The 20,640-nt window shown below is 44.8% G+C and overlaps 1 protein-coding gene across 1 annotated transcript in view; it reads right to left on the minus strand.

Moving 5' to 3' along the window:
- Window positions 1-638: 638 nt before the first annotated feature.
- The window catches only part of ERICH1 (glutamate rich 1), a 51,305-nt gene continuing 31,303 nt past the window's right edge, over window positions 639-20,640 (minus strand). Inside the window, exons 5-7 of the mRNA XM_082444009.1 lie at window positions 10,678-11,145; window positions 7,887-8,081; window positions 639-4,313 (exon numbers count right to left, since the gene is read on the minus strand). Of these exons, the coding sequence (XP_082300135.1) occupies window positions 4,240-4,313; window positions 7,887-8,081; window positions 10,678-11,145 (737 nt within the window). The 3' untranslated portion in view covers window positions 639-4,239. The remainder of the gene's footprint in view (window positions 4,314-7,886; window positions 8,082-10,677; window positions 11,146-20,640) is intronic.

A 20,640-nucleotide genomic window follows, 5' to 3' on the forward strand; every position in this document is an offset into this window, starting at 1 on the left:
ACAGACACCTCTTAAGGACAAAGACAGTGATGGGGAAGAGGAGCTCTGGAGAATGGGGCATCCACAGTGGAAGGAAAGAAATAAAATGATCTCCTTCACAGATGATATCTTATATGTAGAAAACTGTAAAGATTATACACACACACATACACACAACTGTTAGAGCTAATATATGAATTCAGAAAACTAGCAGGATACAAAATAAATACAAAAAATCAGCCGTATTTCTATACACTAGCAGTGAACAATCTGAAAAGGAGATAAAAACAATTCCATTTATGGGAACATATCTCAATGTAATAAAAGCTATTTATGACAATCCCACAGCCAACATAACAGTCAATGGTGAAAAGCTGAAAGCCCTCCCACTAAAATCTGGAACAAGATAAGGATGCCCACTCTCACCACTTCTATTCAATATAGTATTAGAAGTCCTCACCACAGCAATCAGACAAGAAAAAGAAAAAGTATACAAATTAGAAGGGAAGAGGTAAAATTGTCATTATATGCCAATGACAGGACACTACATATAGAAAACCCTAAAGACTCCACACAGAAACTATTAGAACTGAGAAACGAATTAAGCAAAATAGCAGGATGCAAGATTCACATACAGAAATTGGTTGCATTTCTTTATAATAACAATTAAATAGAAAGGCAATGAAATAGAAATTTAAAAAAAAAATCCCTTTTAAAATTGCATCAAAAAAAAAAATACTTAGGAATAAACCTGACCAAGGAGGTGAAAGACTTATATGCTGAGAACTATAAAACATTAATAAAGGAAACTGAAGATGAGTCAAAGAAATGGAAAGATATCCCATGTTCTTAGATTGGAAGAATTAATATTGTTAAAATAGCCATACTAGCCAAAGCAATCTACAGGTTTAATGCAATCCTTATCAAATTACCCATGATGTTTTTCACAGAACTAGAACAGATAATCCTAAAATGTATATGGAACCATAAAAGACCCAGAATTGCCAAAGCAGTCCTGAGGAAAAAGAACAAAGTAGGAGGCATAACCCTCCCAGACTTCAGACAATACTACAAAGCTACAGTAATCAAAACAGCAAGGTACTGGCACAAAAACAGACATATGGATCAATGGAACAGAATAGAGAGCCCAGAAATAAACCCACACACCTCCAGTCAATTAATCTTCGGCAAAGGAGGCAAGAATATACAATGGAGAACAGACAGTCTCTTCAGCAAGTGGTGTTGGGAAAGCTGGACAGCCTCATATATATCAATAAAGTTAGAACACACCCATATACCATACACCATACAGCTCCCCGAGCTTAATAAAGGTTGGTAAGTGGAGCTGCCAGCCAGGCCTGGACACCAGGATGGGCCACCAGCTAGGATGGGCCACCAACCAGGATGGGGATCAGGACAGGTCCACTCAAAATGGCTTTAAGACTTAAATATAAGACATGACACCATAAAACTCCATAGGCAAAACATTCTTTGACAGAAGTCATACCAATCAGTCTCCCAAGGCAATAGAAATAAAAGCAAAAATAAACAAATGGGACCTAATCAAACTTATAAGCTTTTGCACTGCAAAGGAAACCATCAACAAAATGAAAAGACAGCCTATGGACTGGGAGAAGATATTTGAAAACAATGTGAACGACAATGGCTTAATTTCCAACATACACAAACAGCTTATACAAATCAATGTCAAAAAAAAACAACCCAATCAATAAATGGGCAGAAGACCTAAATTGACATTTCTCCAAAGAAGACATACAAATGGCCAACAGGCACATGAAAAGATGCTCAACATTGCTAATTATTAGAGCAATGCAAATCAAAACTACAATGAGGGGCTTCCCTGATGGTGCAGCAGTTAAGAATCCGCCTGCCAATGCAGGGGACACGGGTTCGAGCCCTGGTCCAGGAAGATCCCACATGCCGTGGAGCAACTAAGCCTGTGCACCACAACTTGAGCCTGCGCTCTAGAGCCCGCCAGCCTCAACTACTGAGCCCACGTGCTACAACTCTTGAAGCCCGGGCGCCTAGAGCCCGTGCTCTGCAACAAGAGAAGCCACCGCAATGAGAAGCACGTGCACTGCAACGAAGAGTAGCCCCCGCTCACCGCAACTAGAGAAAGCCCGCACACAGCAACAAAGACCCAACACAGCCAAAAATAAATAAATTAAAAAAAAAAAAAAAACTACAATGAGGTAACACCTCACACCACTCAGAATGGCCCTAATCTGAGTAAAAAGTCTACAAATAATAAATGCTGGAGAGGGTGTGGAAAAGAGGGAACCCTCCTACACTGCTGGTGGGAATGTGAGCTGGTGCAGCCACTATGGAAAACAGTATGGAGGATCCTCAAAAAACTAAAAATAGAGTTGCCATATGATCCAGCAATCTGATTCCTGGGCATATATCCAGACAAAACTCTGATTCAAAAAGATACATGCACCTTAATGTTCATAGCAGCACTATTTATAATAGCCAAAACATGGAAGCAACCTAAATGTCCATCGACAGATGAATGGATAAAGAAGATCTGGTATATATATATATATATATATATATATATATATATATATATATATATATATATATATATAAAATGGAATACTACTCAGCCATAAAAAAGAATGAAATAATGCCATTTGCAGCAACATGGATGGACCTAGAGATTATCATACTAAGTGAAACAAGTCAGAAAGAGAAAGACAAATACCATATGATATCATATATGTGGAATCTAAAATATCACACAAACGTACTTATTTACAAAACAGAAACAGACTCACAGACAGAGAGAGAACAGACTTGTGGTTGCTAGTGGGGAGGGGGACGGACTGGGAGTTTGGGATCAGCAGATGCAAACTAGTATATACAGGATGGAAAAACAACAAGGTCCTACTGTATATCACAGGCAGCTATATTCAATATCCTGTAATAAATCATAATGAATATGAAAAAGAATCTATCTACATATATACTAACAAGAGAGTGAAAAGACAAGCTACAGAATGAGAGAAAATATTCTCAAATCATAGATCTGATAAGGGGTTAATACCCAGCATAAAGAACTCATAATTCAGTGACAAAAAGCTAATAATCTAATTCACAAATGGGCAGTAACTTCCACAGGAATTTCTCCAAGGAGGAGAAGAGCCAATGAGTACATACAATGTAAACTGAAACCACCACACGATGCCTCTGCACAACCATGAGGATGGCTTGTTACCAGGAAAATGGAAAATAACAAGTGTTGGTGAGGACGCGGAGAACTCGGCACTCATGTTTGGCTGGTGGGGATGAAGACGGTGCAGCTGCTGTGGACCACATCCTGGCAGCTCCTCAAAAGGTTAACGTAGAGTCACCATGTGACCCAGCTATTCCACTCCCAAGATAAATGAAAACAAATGTGCACGCAGAATTTTGTACGTGATGTTCACAGCAGCGTTATTCATAACAGGAAATGGGGGAAACAACCCCAATGTCCATGGACAGAAGGTGGAACATTGTTCAGCCTAAAAAAGGAAGGACAGTGGTGATGACCTCACAACACTGTGAATGTACTTAATGCCACTTAACTGTACACTTCAAAATGGCTAAAATGGCATACTTTATGTTATGTATATTTTACCACAATAAAAAAGTATATTTTCATGTATAGAGACAGTGCCAATCCTAAGACGCTGCATCGATTGACTGGTGTTTTTAAAACTCAGTCTCACTGAAAACTGGTGACGGCTTCTGTGACAAAAGGAAGATCAAACAGGAAAAACATGTTCTTGATATTCTTCTCAAAGTAGAGAAGAGGAAAAAAAGAAGAAAACAATCGATAAATTCAACTAGAATCAAACTATTTAAACATGAACGTTTTAATATCCATACGACATTCTTAAAACAAACTTTCAGACACAAAGTGATTTAAAACTTTATAAAAATATATATACAGCTTCAAACTATACAGTTTATTCAATTTAACAGACTGTCCATTTTTTAATTTAAGACACACACAATTTCAAAGAAATTTTCAATTTTATCCCAATTTCTCACTTAAAGTCTCAGATTACATCTACCTATTATGTACAAACAGATGAATAGAAATGTCCTCAAAGTTCCCAGGGTTTGGGTTACAAAGAAAACTTAGAGAATTTCACCTTCTCTGTGTATAGGAATTAAGTCTCAGCCCATTTCATATCTGTCTTTCCTATTTTCTTGTCAAATATTAGCTCTTCTTAAATAGATGTACTGATTTTATTCATTGTTTTTCTCAGGAAGGATATGTGTGATCCAGTAATTAAAGAAAGCTGAGATTACTCGGGCATAGTCTGGAAAGCAAAAAGAAAACAGAACAAAAAATAAAATAAAACAAAATATTCAAACAAAAAGAAAAATTATAAATTATTATTTTGTAGATATTAGTCCTTAGGCCCAAAGTAAACCCTGAAATAATCTAATAAAACACAACTCGGGTGTTGAAATGATGTTGATTGTCAGCACGCTTGCAAATCCCATAAAAGTATGGGTGAGTCTGGAATATTTGTATTTCACTTGGATACGAAAGTTCTGTTAGAGCTGAACTTCATAACACCACACGCAATATTACATGCTTAACATCTGAGCTCAAAGAAAACCACATATGAACTGAAATGAAACAGAAATAGGAGTTTACTTCAAAGATGGACAAAGTAGCAGGAAGTCAGAAGCAGGATTCTAAGTGAGATGAGCTGGAAGGGACAGCACTCAAGTTTCAGGAAACTGTCCCAGGAACAGCCCAGCAAAGGGCCTGAGCTGACGTCACAGCCCCTCATTTTGGGCCTCACTCCTCGTAAAGATGCTCACTGAGCGGGACGCAGGTCTGGAGGCTCCAACCCTGAGAGCACGCACACCCTGTCTGGCTCAGATCCTGGTGCCCGAGGGGCAGCCGACTGCTGCTGAGGCCCTGAGACGCACTTTCGAGCAGAGGCTGGGACTGCGGGGAGGGGTCCCATCTCGCGCTCCATGCAGAAGTGTGGCTGAGGTGCCTCCAAACTCGTCCCCCGTCCTGCCCGGGCCAGCTGCCCGGCCCACCAGCCTCGGGCTCCCGAGGATGGCGGTGGCTAATGTGTGCACAGAGGACTCAGGAGGGTCCAGGGCGGGGATGCCTGCAGCATCTTCATGGTGCGCGGAGCACGATAAAAACCCCACAGGTGGTGACGCGCATGTACATGCAGATGACGGAACGCAGTATGTGAGACCAACTATAGAAACACGTGCACTGGCCTCGGGACACGGCTGCTACACCCCAGTCAATGAAACACCCGCGAACTAGGAAAAACAATCGTTGAGGCAGCAGAGAGAGAAAGCCCCCTGTGTCTGCTGGTAAAATGCTATTATTTCCAGGCTTACTCTATAGACAGGAGAGATACAGCTACTAATTAAACTTCATAAGCTAGTTTTAAGAAAAAGAAAACAATTTCAGAATGCTAAATCTGAATTAGACAGAACCAATATTTGAAAATAAAGCTTCACCATTTGTAAGATTTCATTTTACAAAGTAGCTCAACATAGAAAAACTTGGACTGCACATCCTACATGCACTAAAAAGGAATCCGTTTTCACAGAAAAGTGCTTCATGCATAAATTTTAGTTCCACCAACTACTTAAGGTGCTTGTAGGCAAAACCTGTCCAAATGGTTTCAATGTAAGAAGCAAGAGAAGCATTTCCACTCAATCCCCAATCCCTGTTCCAAACTCTCCTGATGCATCTCAGAGCCACGCGTGAGGAACGTCTTCAGTGTGAGGAACTCCACTGAATTGTAAATGATTTATTTTCATCTCTCATAAAAACTTCATATTAGTTTAACTTAATAAAATTGGCTTTTTGCAATCTGAAAATGTAAACTATGGAAATGTAAATCTTTTTACATTTCTTACAGAAATGTAAATTTTTAAATACTGAATACAGCAGGCCCAACAACCAGCAGTAAGGAAAGGAGCAAACACTGGATCACGGGGCTGGGGGTCCCGAGTGGCCCTGCGGCGCCCCCGGCAGGAGCAGGCCTCTGCCAGCACTCGCTCCCCTGCCTGAGGGTCTCCCTTCCCGGAGCTGCTCCCACCGGCAGCCCACCGGCTCTCGCTCCCCCCATACCTCCTCTGGTCCTACTCCTTGTGGCAACCCCCCCGGAAGGCACCGCCTTCACCCCATCTCTGGTCCCCCAGCCCCACACTCTCTGGCCCCGCTCTGACAAAGCCTCTGTCCCCCCGGACCCCAGGCTGCTCTGTGAGGGTGACGGGCAGTGGCTCTCCCAGGCCTGAGTCCCCACACCTGGACTTCCGACAGGAGCCTCCAGCCGGCCCCGCGCAACAGCCCACCTGCTCCTGGGGCTGCCTCTCCTGCCTCATGATGCGCTGCAGGCTCCGTGCAGGGCTTCGGGCCACAGACGTCCACATCCAGTCGGTCGGCAAACCCTACTGGGTCCACCTTCACAGCCGACCCAAATCTGACCGTGCCCGGGACAGCCATCTCGCCGGGAGTATGACCGAAGTCCCCGCTGTCCCCGACCCCTTCTCTAGTCCGAACGTGACGGCCGGAGAGATCTTGCTAAGTGCGGTCACACCCAACAGGCTGGCCTTCCAGCGGCCCCACGTCGCCCAGGATAAAGGCCAACGAACTCAGCACAACCTCCAGGGCCCGACGTGACCCGGTCCCCGGCTCCTCTCCCACCCGGTTCTGCCCCCTCGCTCCCTCCCCCAAGACCCCGCCCCCCCATGTCTTCTCCGTGGGCTCAGCTGTACGAAGCACACCTCACTGAGTTCTCCATCTGGCTTCCTCCGTCCCCCACTAGAACGTAAGCCCCGAAGGGCAGGGCGCTCTCCCCTGAAGACCTGCGGCGGGACCAGGGCCGCACAGGCAGGGCAGACGAGGCCCCCTAACAGATCACTACTGGACGTACGGGGGAGGCAGGTCATCCTGGCGACGCCAACGCACAGGGGTCTCGTCAACCCCCGCCAGCCACTTGCTAATTATACTGGTGCCATATTGCTTTACTGCTGGCTTTACTGTTATTTCATGTGACGAAATGTGATATGTGGCTTTTTAAACATGTCAGTCTTGACTCTTCAGCTACACTATGAGGTTTCCAAGGAGAAAAACCATGCACTGTACTCATTTTGAGATCACTGCCCCAGGGTAATCTGCAGAATCACTTTCATTCACTCAGCTAAGTCTGCCCAGTGCCTGTCCTGGGTCCGGCACCCAGGACAGGCACTGGAGTCCTGCCCCATGCCGTGCAGCTGAAGTGCGCTCCAAGAAGTCCCGATCCTCTGATACTCAGTGTCTGCAGATTTCTGCGGCCGGAGTATTCCCACCGTGGCCCAGTGGGACTTCAAGCTGCCAGTGTGAAGCCCTACCCATGGCATTGTGAAGACACAAGCACAGTCGGCCCAGCACTCTACAGTTTGCATGAAATGGGCACCCAACAAAGGTTGAGGAAGTAACAAAAGAGAAATCATCTTATAGTTCAACTCCCTTTTTACTGTAGGGTCCAGGAAGGCAGACCAAGACATTTGGAGGAGAGAAAAAATGTACCTTCTCCGAATCTAGCAGAGTAAAAGGAGAAGGGAAAAAGAAATGAACTCTTTCACTTCCATTTAAACTAATAAGGATTTGGTCCTAAGAGTGGAGCTCGCAAGTCTGGAGAATTAGATTGCACACGCATGTCTGCATATATCATGTGAGATATTTTTATAGCAAGAGAGACGCAAGAAGCATATTCCTCTGTGGGAATCTATTCCTCAAGCCATATGTGCATCCTTATATTTTCTGATTCAGGACTGCTTTGCTATAGAGTAAGTTTTTCAGAGGCAAACCCTAGACAAGTGTCTAAAGCAGCACAATGAATAAAGTGCACAGTACATACCGGGTGGCATCCTGCAATGTTCTGGGAACACTTCCAGGGCACTCTTCAATCTTTCAGTATCTTGCAAAAGTAACAGCGTTTTCATGTGATCCAGAATGAACACATCTGAGGAGGGCATGCTGTGAGTTTCAAGATATTTAAATAGCTCTTCACTGGTCTCCATGAAGACAGCCGAGTCCGAATCCTTGGAGACACCTAAACAAAGACAGGATCACTTGGAAATGCATTTTTACTCCTATAAACTGAAGATAAGCTCTCACCTCCTAAAGAAAGCCTCAAACGTATATTTCTATTTAGAATGATGTGTTTGAGAGACAATCAGAACAGAACTTTGAAAAGCAAACAACAAAATACAACTGTTGAACCGCAGTGGAAAGGTGGTGTCTGTTATGGGCACTGATCTCGTAAAGCAGCTCTGAGTGTTCCAGGTACTGGAATCCACGCACGGAGCAGGGGAAACACACGAAACCAAGCCCTCCGAAGGTGTCAGGCATCTACAAACAGAGCATGAAGCTGCTGGGCATCTGGGATGCTTCAAGGAAGCCAAGAAAGCTGCCCCATGAGCACAGCGCTGTCTCCACTGCCGGCCGGTGGCAGGCCTACATCGTGCTGAGGCCATTTCTGCACTAATCCCAGTTGGTGTTCACAGGACGTCTAGAATCTGTGACTTCATGGTCTTTGCCAACTTTGAAAAACTCCCAGCTGCCACCTCTGACACGTCCCTCGGGCCCCAGTCCCGTGGGTGAGGCTCCTTCCGACCCATGTGGCCGTTACGCTCCTTCTGTGTTCTCCATCCTTTCCTCTCCCTCCTTCACTCTGGATACTTCCTTCAGCCTGCCTTGCAGTTACTAATTCTCTTTTATGCTGAATCTAATCTGCTGTCTGAACTCGTCTTTGAGTTCTTAATTTCAGTTATTATATTTCTCAGGTCTAGAATTTCCGTTTGATTATCCTAACAGATTCACATTATCTGGTGAAAGTCTCCGCTTTTCACCTTTTTTCTGCATCTTCTCCCTACTTCTTGGACATCTAGATCATAGCTTTTTAAATCCCTTGTCTGGTAACATCAGCGTCTCCACCCCGCAGCCTCTTTCTACTGCTCTTTTCCTCATGGTTTTGGTCGTATGGTCCTGTCTCTTGCTGTGCCTGACGCACTCCTTTGAATGAACATGAAAATCACAGGGTCTCGGCTAACGACATTTTCCTCCAGAGGGGGTCCCCCCTGCCTCTGCTCGGCAGGCAGAGAAGGGGCAGGCGACTGAACTGACCACAGGGTGTCTGCACGTCTGGCCAGCAGCTGTCCACCTGCACCTGAGCGCGTGGCCTGCGTGCTGCGCCGGAGGGTCCGGTGAGCCCTGCCTGCTCGGTCCCTCAGGACGCCACAAAGGCCGTCCTGCCATGAGGAAGACGTCTGCCGGGTTGCCCTCCTCCCATCCCACAGTTCAGGGCTTGGCCAAGGTTTTGAGGGGGGATCAGCAGAGCTTTGCTCTGGTCTCTGACCCTCCTTTCTTACAGAGCTGGCCGACCCTGGGCCCTCCACTTTCCTCCCCAGACCTGTGAGACCACGGGGGCTCTGCTGGTTTGCCTGCTCTCCAGGGCTGCACTGCCCCTTCCCCTGGACCCTCGCTCAAGCCCCTGTCCAAACTGGCAGACACCTTGAGGGAAGGAGGGCAGCAGCATTCTGGCTCACCCGGCCTGTGGTTCACCTCCTCTGGGATCTGTCACAAGGGCTTTTCCTCAGCAGCTCTTAAACTCCAAGTACACTTTAAACTTCAGTCTTCCTTGGCAGGAGGGCTGTCTGCCACAGGCTACTCCCTCACGCAGAGAATGGATAATCTACTGAGATCTCTCTGAAGCCTACTTCTGTTCTGCAGTGTATCCGCAACGTCCTCCTATTAGTCTCATGTGGATATTCGTTAAGGATGTTTTCAACTTAACACAAAGTGTGGACAAACAAGCGAAAGTGAAAAGGGTCAATCTTGGTTAAAATGGACCCATTAATCATGGTGTTTTTGCATCACTGTTTAAGTCCATTCCTTACCCCTCCAGTTGTCACATAGGCAGTATTTCTCCATCTTGGTCATGCTGGAGGTTCGATGCCCTAAGCCCACCACATCCCCTGAATCTCCCAGGGACGGATCAGAACAGGGGCAGTTATGCCAGCACCTCTGTTCTTGGCACCGAGCCAGCACCCGCTTCTTCCTGACCCTCAGGGCTGCTGTCTGTTACGCTCCACACAAAGGTGAGGGATTATCACCCGTCAGAATAAATCCCAGGATAGACTTCCGCTCCTGTATCAGTACAAATAGTGGTCAAATACGCTTACTGAAAAATCTCAAATCACAAAGCCACACACTGGGGAGCAAATCAACGTGTGTCCGAAAGAGAGAGAGCTGTGCTTCCTTCACTTCTCTACTAGCTGATGAAAATGAGCAAGAGTCCATCAAAACCTCCAACCTGGATTTATCTTTTCTTTAGACATATAGCTGAGAATAGCAACATATTCTGAAATTGGATTTTAGAGAAATGAGGATGATGAGACCAACCTCGTTTGGACCCACACCTCTAATGGGCTGGCTGTTTCCCCTGGTGAGCCTAGAGCAGCGGGCCAGCCCAGATCTTTGGTGGGATGAATTTAAATATTTGGAGTTTTGCCTCAAAACTAACGACTTATTTTGAATACTGAATACTTTAAATGTTTTGTATTTTAAACATTTAAATATTTTACATTTGCTTATTTTTCCAAATAAGTAGATGCCATTACTCAAAAGAACAACAGGAAAAAACATACCATCATAAAAATAAATTTCTTGTGTTGACTTCAAAAAGTTCAGGATACCATCTGCCTTTTCATTGGTACTTTTAACGTCTTCCTCCCCGGCGTCTGTGGCTCCTTCCTCCTCGGCCTCTGGGACCCCTCCCTCCCTGTCTGCGACGTCCTCTCCATCACTCACTCTCACGTCGTCCTGCTCACTGCTGGTCTCCTCAGGCTGGTACATGAAGTTGACGCCAGAGACTCCTGTTAGTAAGCCAGCTGCTTTCTTCCTCTTAATTTGCTGTTTCTTTTTCAGTTTCCTTTTTTTATTTTTGCTTATTGTGGGGCCATCTGTGTGCCGTGGCTGCAATTTTTCTTGCAAAATACTCTGCTGTTTCTCTAATTCTGCTTGTTCTACAGGAACGTTATTGGGATTTTTAAATTTTTTCTTTGAATTATGCTTTCTAATTCTTCTTCTCTTTGGTTGAGCATGAAGATCCTGATCTATAAAAACAGAAATTTAAATATAACAATTTTCTGTAAAATGGAACCATAACAACTTACTAGGCTAAATAAATTTTCCATTAGGATCTTATAATTTTAGCAGAAAAGGAATTTAAAATATTTACTTCAGTGATTCTTAACTTTATACCAACAAAGTACACTGTTAAGGATGCTGGGATTTACCATGAAGTAAATAATAACCTACTTGTTCTTCCAAAAAAGGTGTATGTATGTGTACGCGTCTGTGTGTGTGTATGTGTATTTATTCAACATTGTTACAATCATGACATACTGTAAGATTTTAAGGATCTAAGAGTTGTTGCAGTTTTATCGAGAGTAAAATTTCATGTCTATGGTCTTGGGGAGAGAAACATGAATTCTTATGCTTTTTAAAATGTACTTTAGCACCTTCTAAAGAGTTACTTGTGTGTGAGGATGAGAAGCAAACAGTGACGACCTGCCCATCTGAATCAGCAATGGGTCCCATATGAATGAAGATGAAGCCTGGGCTCTCGGCAGGTAAGTGACATGGTCGAGATGTGGCAGTCACTGCCATGCAACAGACAAGGTCTGGGGTGGACGTGTGGTGGGAAGGCCTGCAGTGGACGTGGAGCCTGAGAGGAACGACCCCCACGCCAATCCTGCCCCGTCCACCGCATCCCCGCACCCTCGTGGCAGTGCATGCCCGGCACATGCTCAGCACACGCCCGGTGCATGCCCAGCACACCCGCTGCTGCCCACACGCGCCCACCTGCTCCGTCCCAGCCAACCAAGCACGGCGGTGCTGCCGTCAACGCTCAGACGCTTCTTCTCAACAACCCTCACTTCTCACAGGTTCTCCCTAGGCCCATCACAGGTTATGGTGGGAAATCAAACACCATGCGTGAGACTTCTGAGACACTGTGCGTCACTACATGGAATGAAGATCCCTCTCCCTGTAATTCACACTCTGAGGCTTTGATCTGCCGCTGACGTCAGACAGAAGATGCCGTGTGGTCCTTGCGCTGCGGCTCCTGTGACGAGGGGCCTGAGACTCAGAACCCGTTGGTCACACCCTCCAATCTGTGGAGGTGGTTTCTTCTCTTGTTCTGGGCTCTGAGTCTGTTAATGCAGCCAAACTCCCACCTGCGCATTTAAACAAGCGTCCACCCGCACCCCCCCCCCCGGCCTGTGTGACACGGAAGGCCCCCTCCCCTGCAGCTTCGTGTCGTCACCAAACCAGACACTGCCTCTGGATACAGGGAGAGTCTTCCCCTGACTCTGGAATGAGAGTCCTCAGTTTTCTCTTGATACACGTGACAACCAGGAGACCTGGTGCTGCCTGCAACTTGGCGTGAAGCCCAAATTACTCCTCATAAAATCATGATGTGACACTGTCATACAGTCCCATACTTGGGACATTTTCTCTCTCTTCTCAATCACCAGTGGATGACTGAACACAGCATTTTCCTATTTCATTTGAAAGTTGATATTAACTGATTTTAGAGACCTGCTTAGTTTCGCTGACAGACACCTGATTCATGAGTATCTCTGAATAGCTGGCCCTTGAGCTGGTCCTGTCAAATATTAATGTTTGAAAAATGACCACTGCTTATGGAATTTAAAAAATTTTCGAGATTCAGTTAAAAAAAGAAAAAATTACATTTCTCCTCATTGGGGTCTATTCTTGCCTTTAATGATTTGGAAAAAAGTCATCCATAGGATGCTTTATCACGCCACAGTAAAGCCATCTGGGGACCAGCGTGCAGTCATCTGGGGGCATCCTTTCTGTCCACCAAGAGTGGCATCCGGAGAGCTGCTCTCATTTATTCTCCGATATCTCCATTCTCCAGGCCCTTCCAGCCGAGCCAATCACTGACGTCATCCTCCGGTTCATTCCTCTTTGCAAGTGGCGAGAGCACAGCATGAGTGCTGCCCTGTGAGGATGGTTATGCTACCAGCCTGCTACTCTAAAAGACTGTAAAACAGGAATCTGAGAAGGAGGCGGTGGCAAAAAAGGGTGTAAAACATAAGAGGATCATGCTTTTTCATATAAGTGTGTGGGCGTACTTCTTAAGAGGAAAACTTAATACACACTGAGATACTGAAGGTCCAGATGCCAGACCTGTGGGGTTAACTGTGGTTTCTGGGTGCTGTGACTGTAGGTTGTTTTTTTTCATTGTACTTTTCTGATTTCCAACTGTAGGACTTTGAGCAGATACTGCTTTCATAATAAGGAAAAATTATTATTTTAAACTTGATGAAATTATGACAACTCAAAACATGGGATGTCACTAAATTCTACTTAAAGGTGAATTTATAATCTTAAATATGTCAGGAAAGAAAAAAGGCTAAAAATCAATGATATAAGAAAGAAGCTGGAAAAACAACAGCAACTTATACCTGAGGAAAGCAGAAGGAAAGAAATAACAATCAGAGGAGCACAAAATAAAGGAAGAGAAAAGAAAACCCAACAGAGAGAGAGCAATCAGCACTGACACTGTGAAGAAAGAAAACAGACAAACAGTGCAAGACTGGACGGGACGAGCAGAGGACACACAAACGCCAGTGTGGGGTGAAGGCGTGTGTTAACATACACCCTGTAGGCGCAAAAGGACCCATAAGATGGCTCTGTGAACAACTCTATGCAAATAAATTACATAGTTTGTATGAAATGGAGAATTCTGAGAAAAGTACAACATACCAAACTGGACACATGAAGAAACGGAAAATCTTAACAGTCCTATATCTATTAAAAAATGGAATCTTTAGTTAAAAATAATCCCACAGAACTTCAGGCCTAGGCAGATTCACCTGACTTCTAAGGAACATTGAAGGAAGAAACAAACGCCCAACATACGAAACATTTCTGGAGAACAGAGACAGTGACAGTGGCCACACGCTCTGCGAGGACAACACAGTGCTCATTTCAAAACCTGTTGAGGACACTGAAAGATGGGAAAGTTGCAGGCCAACCCATCTCGTAATCATCAATACAAAACTTCTAAACAAAATGTTAACCGTCTGATTGTAGTGATATAAAGTATTCAATCAATATTAACACCAACAGATCATGAAAACGTGTAGCAAACTAGAAATGGAAGGGAAATGCGAAATGCGATAGAGGGTGAGAAAATCCCGCAGGGACACTGCACGTGAAGCCCTCACCCTGCTGCTTCCCTGCCGGAGGCCCTGGCGGTGCAACAAGAGGAGGGAAAGTGTCAGACCTCGTGGGGACGCCAGCTACAGCTGGCACCACTGTGAGTCCAGAAGGTCCCCAGGCCCTACAGACAGGCTGCCTGGGAGCCTGCAGACGCAGAAGCAGGACATGAGTGCGGCAAGGAGGACGCTCACCCGCACGGCAACCAGGGTCGCAAGATAACGCCGGCAAGCGCCGACCCTGGCAGAGAGCACCAACCGCAGGGACCCCACCGGGAACTGGAACCGCAGACCCAGAGCAGCAGGGAGCCTCACTGTCCCTGGGTCTCCCCGTAACGAGGGCTCCGCAGAGGCCGAGGCAAGGGTGCCCATGCTGCCCTGGGGTCAGCAGACGTGGCACCCGAGTCTACACCTCAGCTCATGCCCCTGCGTCACTCCCAGGGCTCACGGCCCCGGAGGTGGGGGAGTCCTTCTGCTTCTGGACAGCACGGTACCATCCAGGACGCTCACCACGGGCTCGTGCAGGAGCGGCGGGCAGGAGGCAATGGCTGGGGATACCCGGCTCCCGGGGCCAGAGGTCACACGGCCACCCTGCTCTTTCCGCGTCTTGTTCATGGTAACGGACAGGACTAATTACTTGATCTGAAGAAATACTCATCACTCAATGCCCTTTCGACGCTATGTATTTGTTGCTTGAGTCTCTCGTTTTCTCACAGATGAGGGACAGCAGTCACTGCAGGAGGACTTTACCACCCTAATCGCGTGGCAGCCAACATGGGCTCACATCTGCCTCAGCAGCCGGTGCTTAGAGGCCTTTTCCCCAAAGGAGATGTCTTCGTGTCTGTTTCCTAAGTACAACATCTTGATGCGACTTAGCGTGGAGAATATCCAGTTAACTCACACAGACATGGTTCAACATTTCTTTTGAAAAACAGTACTGCATGTTAATACCTAGATATGATATGTAGGCATTACAATCGATACAAAGATCTGTTTATTTTCTTCTTTTAACATTTCCAGCATAACCTATAGACCACTGGGCAATGGCTACACATAATTGAACATAATTTTTTTTTAACATCTTTATGGGAGTATAATTGCTTTACAATGTTGTGTTAGTTTCTATTGTATAACAAAGTGAATCAGCTATACGTATACATATATCCCCATATCTCCTCCCTCTTGCGTCTCCCTCCCACCCTCCCTATCCCACCCCTCTAGGTGGTCACGAAGCACCAGGCTGATCTCCCTGCGCTATGTGGCTGCTTCCCACTAGCTATCTATTTTCCATTTGGTAGTGTATATATGTCAGTGCTACCCTCTCACTTCGTCCCAGCTTACCCTTCCCCCTCCCTGTGTCCTCAAGTCCATTCTCTACATCTGAGCCTTTATTCCTGTCCTTCCCCTAGGTTCATCAGAACCATTTTTTTTTTAGATTCCACATATATGTGTTAGCATATGGTATTTATTTTTCTCTTTCTGACTTGCTTCACTCTGTATGACAGACTCTAGGTCCATCCACCTCACTACAAATAACTCAATTTTGTTCTTTTTTATGGCTGAGTAATATTCCATTGTTTATATGTGCCACATCTTCTTTATCCATTCATCTGTCGATGGACACTTAGGTTGCTTCCATGTCCTGGCTATTGTAAACAGAGCTGCAATGAATGTTATGGTACATGACTCTTTTTGAATTACAGTTTTCTCAAGGTATATGCCCAGTAGTGGGATTGCTGGGTCGTATGGTAGCTCTATTTTTAGTTTTTTAAGGAACCTCCATACTGTTCTCCACAGTGGCTGTATCAATTTACATTCCCACCAACAGTGCAAGAGGCTTCCCTTTTCTCCACACCCTCTCCAGCATTTATTGTTTGTAGATTTTTTGATGATGGCTATTCTGACCGGTGTGAGGTGATACCTCATCGTAGTTTTGATTTGCATTTCTCTAATGATTAGTGATGTTGAGCATCTTTTCATGTGTTTGTCGGCAATCTGTATATCTTCTTTGGAGAAATGTCTATTTAGGTCTTCTGCCCATTTTTGGATTGGGCTGTTTGTTTTTTGATATTGAGCTGCATAAGCTGCTTGTACATTTTGGAGATTAATCCTTTGTCAGTTGCTTTTAAAAAGAATAGAACGTAGCTGTTTGGCTGGGTTACATGTAGAACTCTGAGTAATGTAACATAATTTATAAAGATATGGAAAAATGATAAATTTGACCCTTTATAACATTTTCCACCCCAAACATACCAGACCTTTTCATGATTCTTTATTCTCTGTCTAAAATTAAATCGTTCCTCTTGTTTATGAGCCAACCTTTTCTTACCAGTTCAAATCTCAAGTGCTTTATAAGACTTCCCAAGGTTAGCTTCTCCATCCGCTGTGTTCCTACGGCGCTTGGTCTCAATCGCTAATAACACTTAGTACTGAATGACAAAGTCTGTTATTGACTTTATTCCACTCCCTAACCTCTAAGCTCTACAGCAGTAAGGGTTGTGTTATCATCACGGTTGTTCCTTCAATGTCTGACGCACAAGGTTCTAACAAATAGCTCATTATCTCAGATCCAGCCAAGGTGCAGAAAGAGACGGTGCAATCAGGGGACAGAACCCATGTGCTCTGAAAGTCAAGAGCAAAAGCTGCTTATTTATCATTTCCATAAATATGAACCAACTATCTTTTGGAGACTGAAGTATGGCTACACGTGGTCTGTTTAAATCTGCTGATGATCAGAGTTACTCCTTGGTATCCATACAAACAGAAAGGACTCTCACAGTCAGGCTTTCTCTCTCCCAGTCAGATAGATTACGGTGAATTTAGGAAGTCTGGGTCTCCTGACTTTTTACTAACAGGGAGTTCCTTGGGCTGTCAATGAGTTAATCCAAGTCTCACACGCAGCCAATGGCTTCTACGGCCCAGGACAAAGCAGGGAGCAGGGTGTAAGGTCACCTTCACAAGGTCAGCCTCTGGACACACAGGAGATCCATCACCCTGGCTCTACCATGACCAATTGCTACTTCACACCGGATGCTTTTGTTGAAAGTACTTTCCTGTTTGGCTCTGATTACCTTGAGATTAAGAATCTGACTGGCTGTGAAAATGCAATGGAATTTACATTCAGAATTCACAAGATTCTTATGCTACCTCATTATTTTAGGATACAGATGGTGTCAAATCCTAAAAGTCATTGCCAAGACTGATGTCAAGGAGCTTACCACTTATGTTTTCTTCTAGGAGTTTCATGGTTTCAGCTCTTACATTCAGGTCTTAAATTTACTTTGAGTTAGTTTTTGTGTAAGGTGTGAGACAGGGGTCTAGTTTCATTCTTTTGCATGTGGCTGTCCAGTTTTCCCAACACCATTTATTGAAGAGATTGTCCTTTCCCCATTGCACAGTCTTGGCTCCTTTGTTGTAAATTAATTGACCATATATGTGTGGGTTTATTTCTGGGCTCTCTATTCTGTTCCATTGATCTATGTGTGTGTTTTTATGCCAATATCACACTGTTTTGATTACTGCAGCTTTGTAATATAGTTTGAGGTCAGAAAGCATGTTACCTCTAGCTTTGTTCTTCTTTCTCAAGATTGCTTTGGCTATTCAGGGTCTTTTGTGGTTCCATACAAATTTTAAGATTATTTGTTCCATTTCTGTGAGAAATTCCCTCGGAATTTTGATAGGGATTGCACTGAATCTGTAGATTGCTTTGGGTAGTACGGACATTTTAACAATATTAATTCTTCCAATCCACGAGCATGAAATATCTTTCCATTTACTTACATTTGTCGTTGTCAATTTCCTTCATCAATGTCTTATAGTTTTCATGTATAGACCTTTCATCTCCATTAAATTTATTCCTACCTAGGAATTTTATTCTTTTTGAGGCAATTGTAAATTGGGCTGTTTTCCTAATTTCTGATAGTTCATTGTTAGTGTAAAGAAATGAAACTGATCTTCGTAAACTGATTTTGTACCCTGCAACTTGACTGAATTCATTTGTTCATTCTAACAGTTTTTTTTTTTTTTTGGTGGAGTCTTTAGGGTTTTTTTATATATAAAACCATGTCATCTGCAAATAGAGTCAGTTTTACTTCTTCCTTCCTGATTTAGAGGCCTTTATTTCTTTTTCTTGCCTAATTGCTCTGGCTAGGACTTCCAATACTACGCTGAATAAAGTTCCAAGAGTGGACATCTTTAACTTAAATAATTTCCCACCTTCTTTTCTCAGTATCTCTTTGGAATGTCTATTAGTTGAGGACATATTAATCAATAAATTTTATTAGTTGAAGAAATATTAATCAATATCCAAAGAAGTATTCATAATCTGTTCTATTATTGTAATGCATTTGCTTACAATAAGCTAAGGTGGTGTACGGGTTTACCAAGATCTAAATATTTCTCTAATCCAAGTTTCTTATGAATATGTGCCAACAATGGTTTGGAAATTAAGTAAATACTTCAAGAAAATAAATGGCAATCCAAACAAATGTGGGTTTTCTTTTTTTATAAAGGCAGGTTGAAGAGCTGTGCACACTCCACTGGTAAATTATTTCAAAATCGATATTCTGACCCGCATAGTCCTTGGTCAATCATACATCTAAAGCTATGCCAGCTCACTCCACTGTGACTGAGAGGAATCCAGGGTATCGGGTGTGTGTGCCAATAAGATGCCAAAGAAACAAAAACATGAGCATACAGAATAGTTCTAGCCTTCTAGAAACAATCTAGGCCTTTTTAGGTGCTCTAAGAATGCATGAACTCTTTTCTGTGTCTAGCCTTTTATGTCACCTTGTTGACAGTGCATGGCAGAGGTAGCTGGTCTAAGTGAGGGTTCTCGACTCACCGAGAGAAAAGAGTGGTTCAGAATGACACCACCTCTACTGTCCCTCAGATGCCCCCAAGTAACCTGTGAGAAAGGAAAGGCTTTCACACAATTACATGTCTTAAGTCTCATCTCAGTAAATCACCGGGACAAGAATGAAAGTCTGCTAACTCTGAGTCTGGCTTTGCTGCCCCTTGAGAGAGTATGATGTGTATGGAACGAGGCCCTGGTCAGAGAATCTCTGCTGAGAGCCTGCCTAGGACTCTACCTTGACTCCGGTGGCCTCTGGTGAAAACTGCACCTTATTCGTCAAATGAGCTAGAGTGCCTGCTGTGCTCTGCACCTGGGAAGCTCAGAGAAATCACGCATCAGGGTTTCTTCAGCCCAGACAGAGCCAGTGAGATCTGAAGATGGATCTGCCTTAGAACTGCGGCCTAAGGCTGTCAAAACTCATTGAAAGGATGGTTGACTCACAACGAAGCCACATTAGAACTGTGCATTTAGCTCATGCTTCCAAAAGCCATGAAGTTAATAACTATTTCAACCAGAGCTTGCTATTAGAATACTAATCATAATAGCGTTCCATCAAAATGACTTGATTTTAATGACTTTGCAGCTTGATCTGAACACAAAAACCATGTCAATACAGTCAACCACTTGTGATTATACGAGTGATTATACGAGGAGAGAGGACTGGTCCTTCTTTGCAGGCTGCTTTTATAAATAATTACGCAACTTGGTTCATCAAATATTGACTGAAGACTTAACACCAGCAGGCGCCGGTGCCTCAGGGAATTAAGAGCTGGCAGCGCTCATGTTTGCACAAGCTTTGCACAAACCCAATCTAATTGGCACAGCAAGCGTGTGGTGTGCTAGCGCAGGATTATTACCCCATCAGGTGGTCAAGGAAACTGAGGCTCAGGGAAGTAAGGAAGACGGCACCCACAGTCAACAGTGGGGCTGCAAACTCAGGGCCCTTCACGCTCACTCTGCCACCTGGCAAGTCGGAGCTCCGTCCCCCAGGGGCTGGAGGTGAGGATGCAAGAGCAAGACAGTTACAGAAATAACCAGATACTGGATGGAAGGCAAAGGGAGGCGGCACTTCTGTGTCGTGGTGGGGGGTGGGGTCAGGGAGGCCAAGAGAGGACGTGCGGAGGGAAGGATCTGGGCAGAGGAGAGGTCCCCACGCTGGAGGGACCGAGCAGCGGGCAGAGGCTAGAAGGAAGCCGGAGCCTTACCCGACCCGATCCCGCCCGGCGGGCTGGAGGGGGGAGCAGATCAGCAAAGGGGGTGACAGCAAGTGTGGCAGGTCTCAGACGGACACAGAGGACATGTGTGAGGTCAGCGAACGGGAGCCCCCGCACCGACCAGCACAGAGCTGGGCCCCAGCAGGACCGACTCGCAAGAACATGAATGGCAGGAGCAGACGGGAACCCCTGGGCTACTTCAGCAGGCAGGGGCAGAGGTCACAGGAGGAGATCAGAGCGACGGGAGGAGGCTGAATGAGCCCTGACAGAGGCAGAGGCACCAGGCAG

The sequence above is a fragment of the Balaenoptera physalus genome (genome assembly GCF_965194825.1).
Source record: "Balaenoptera physalus genome assembly, chromosome: 21".
Taxonomy (NCBI): Eukaryota; Metazoa; Chordata; class Mammalia; order Artiodactyla; family Balaenopteridae; genus Balaenoptera; species Balaenoptera physalus.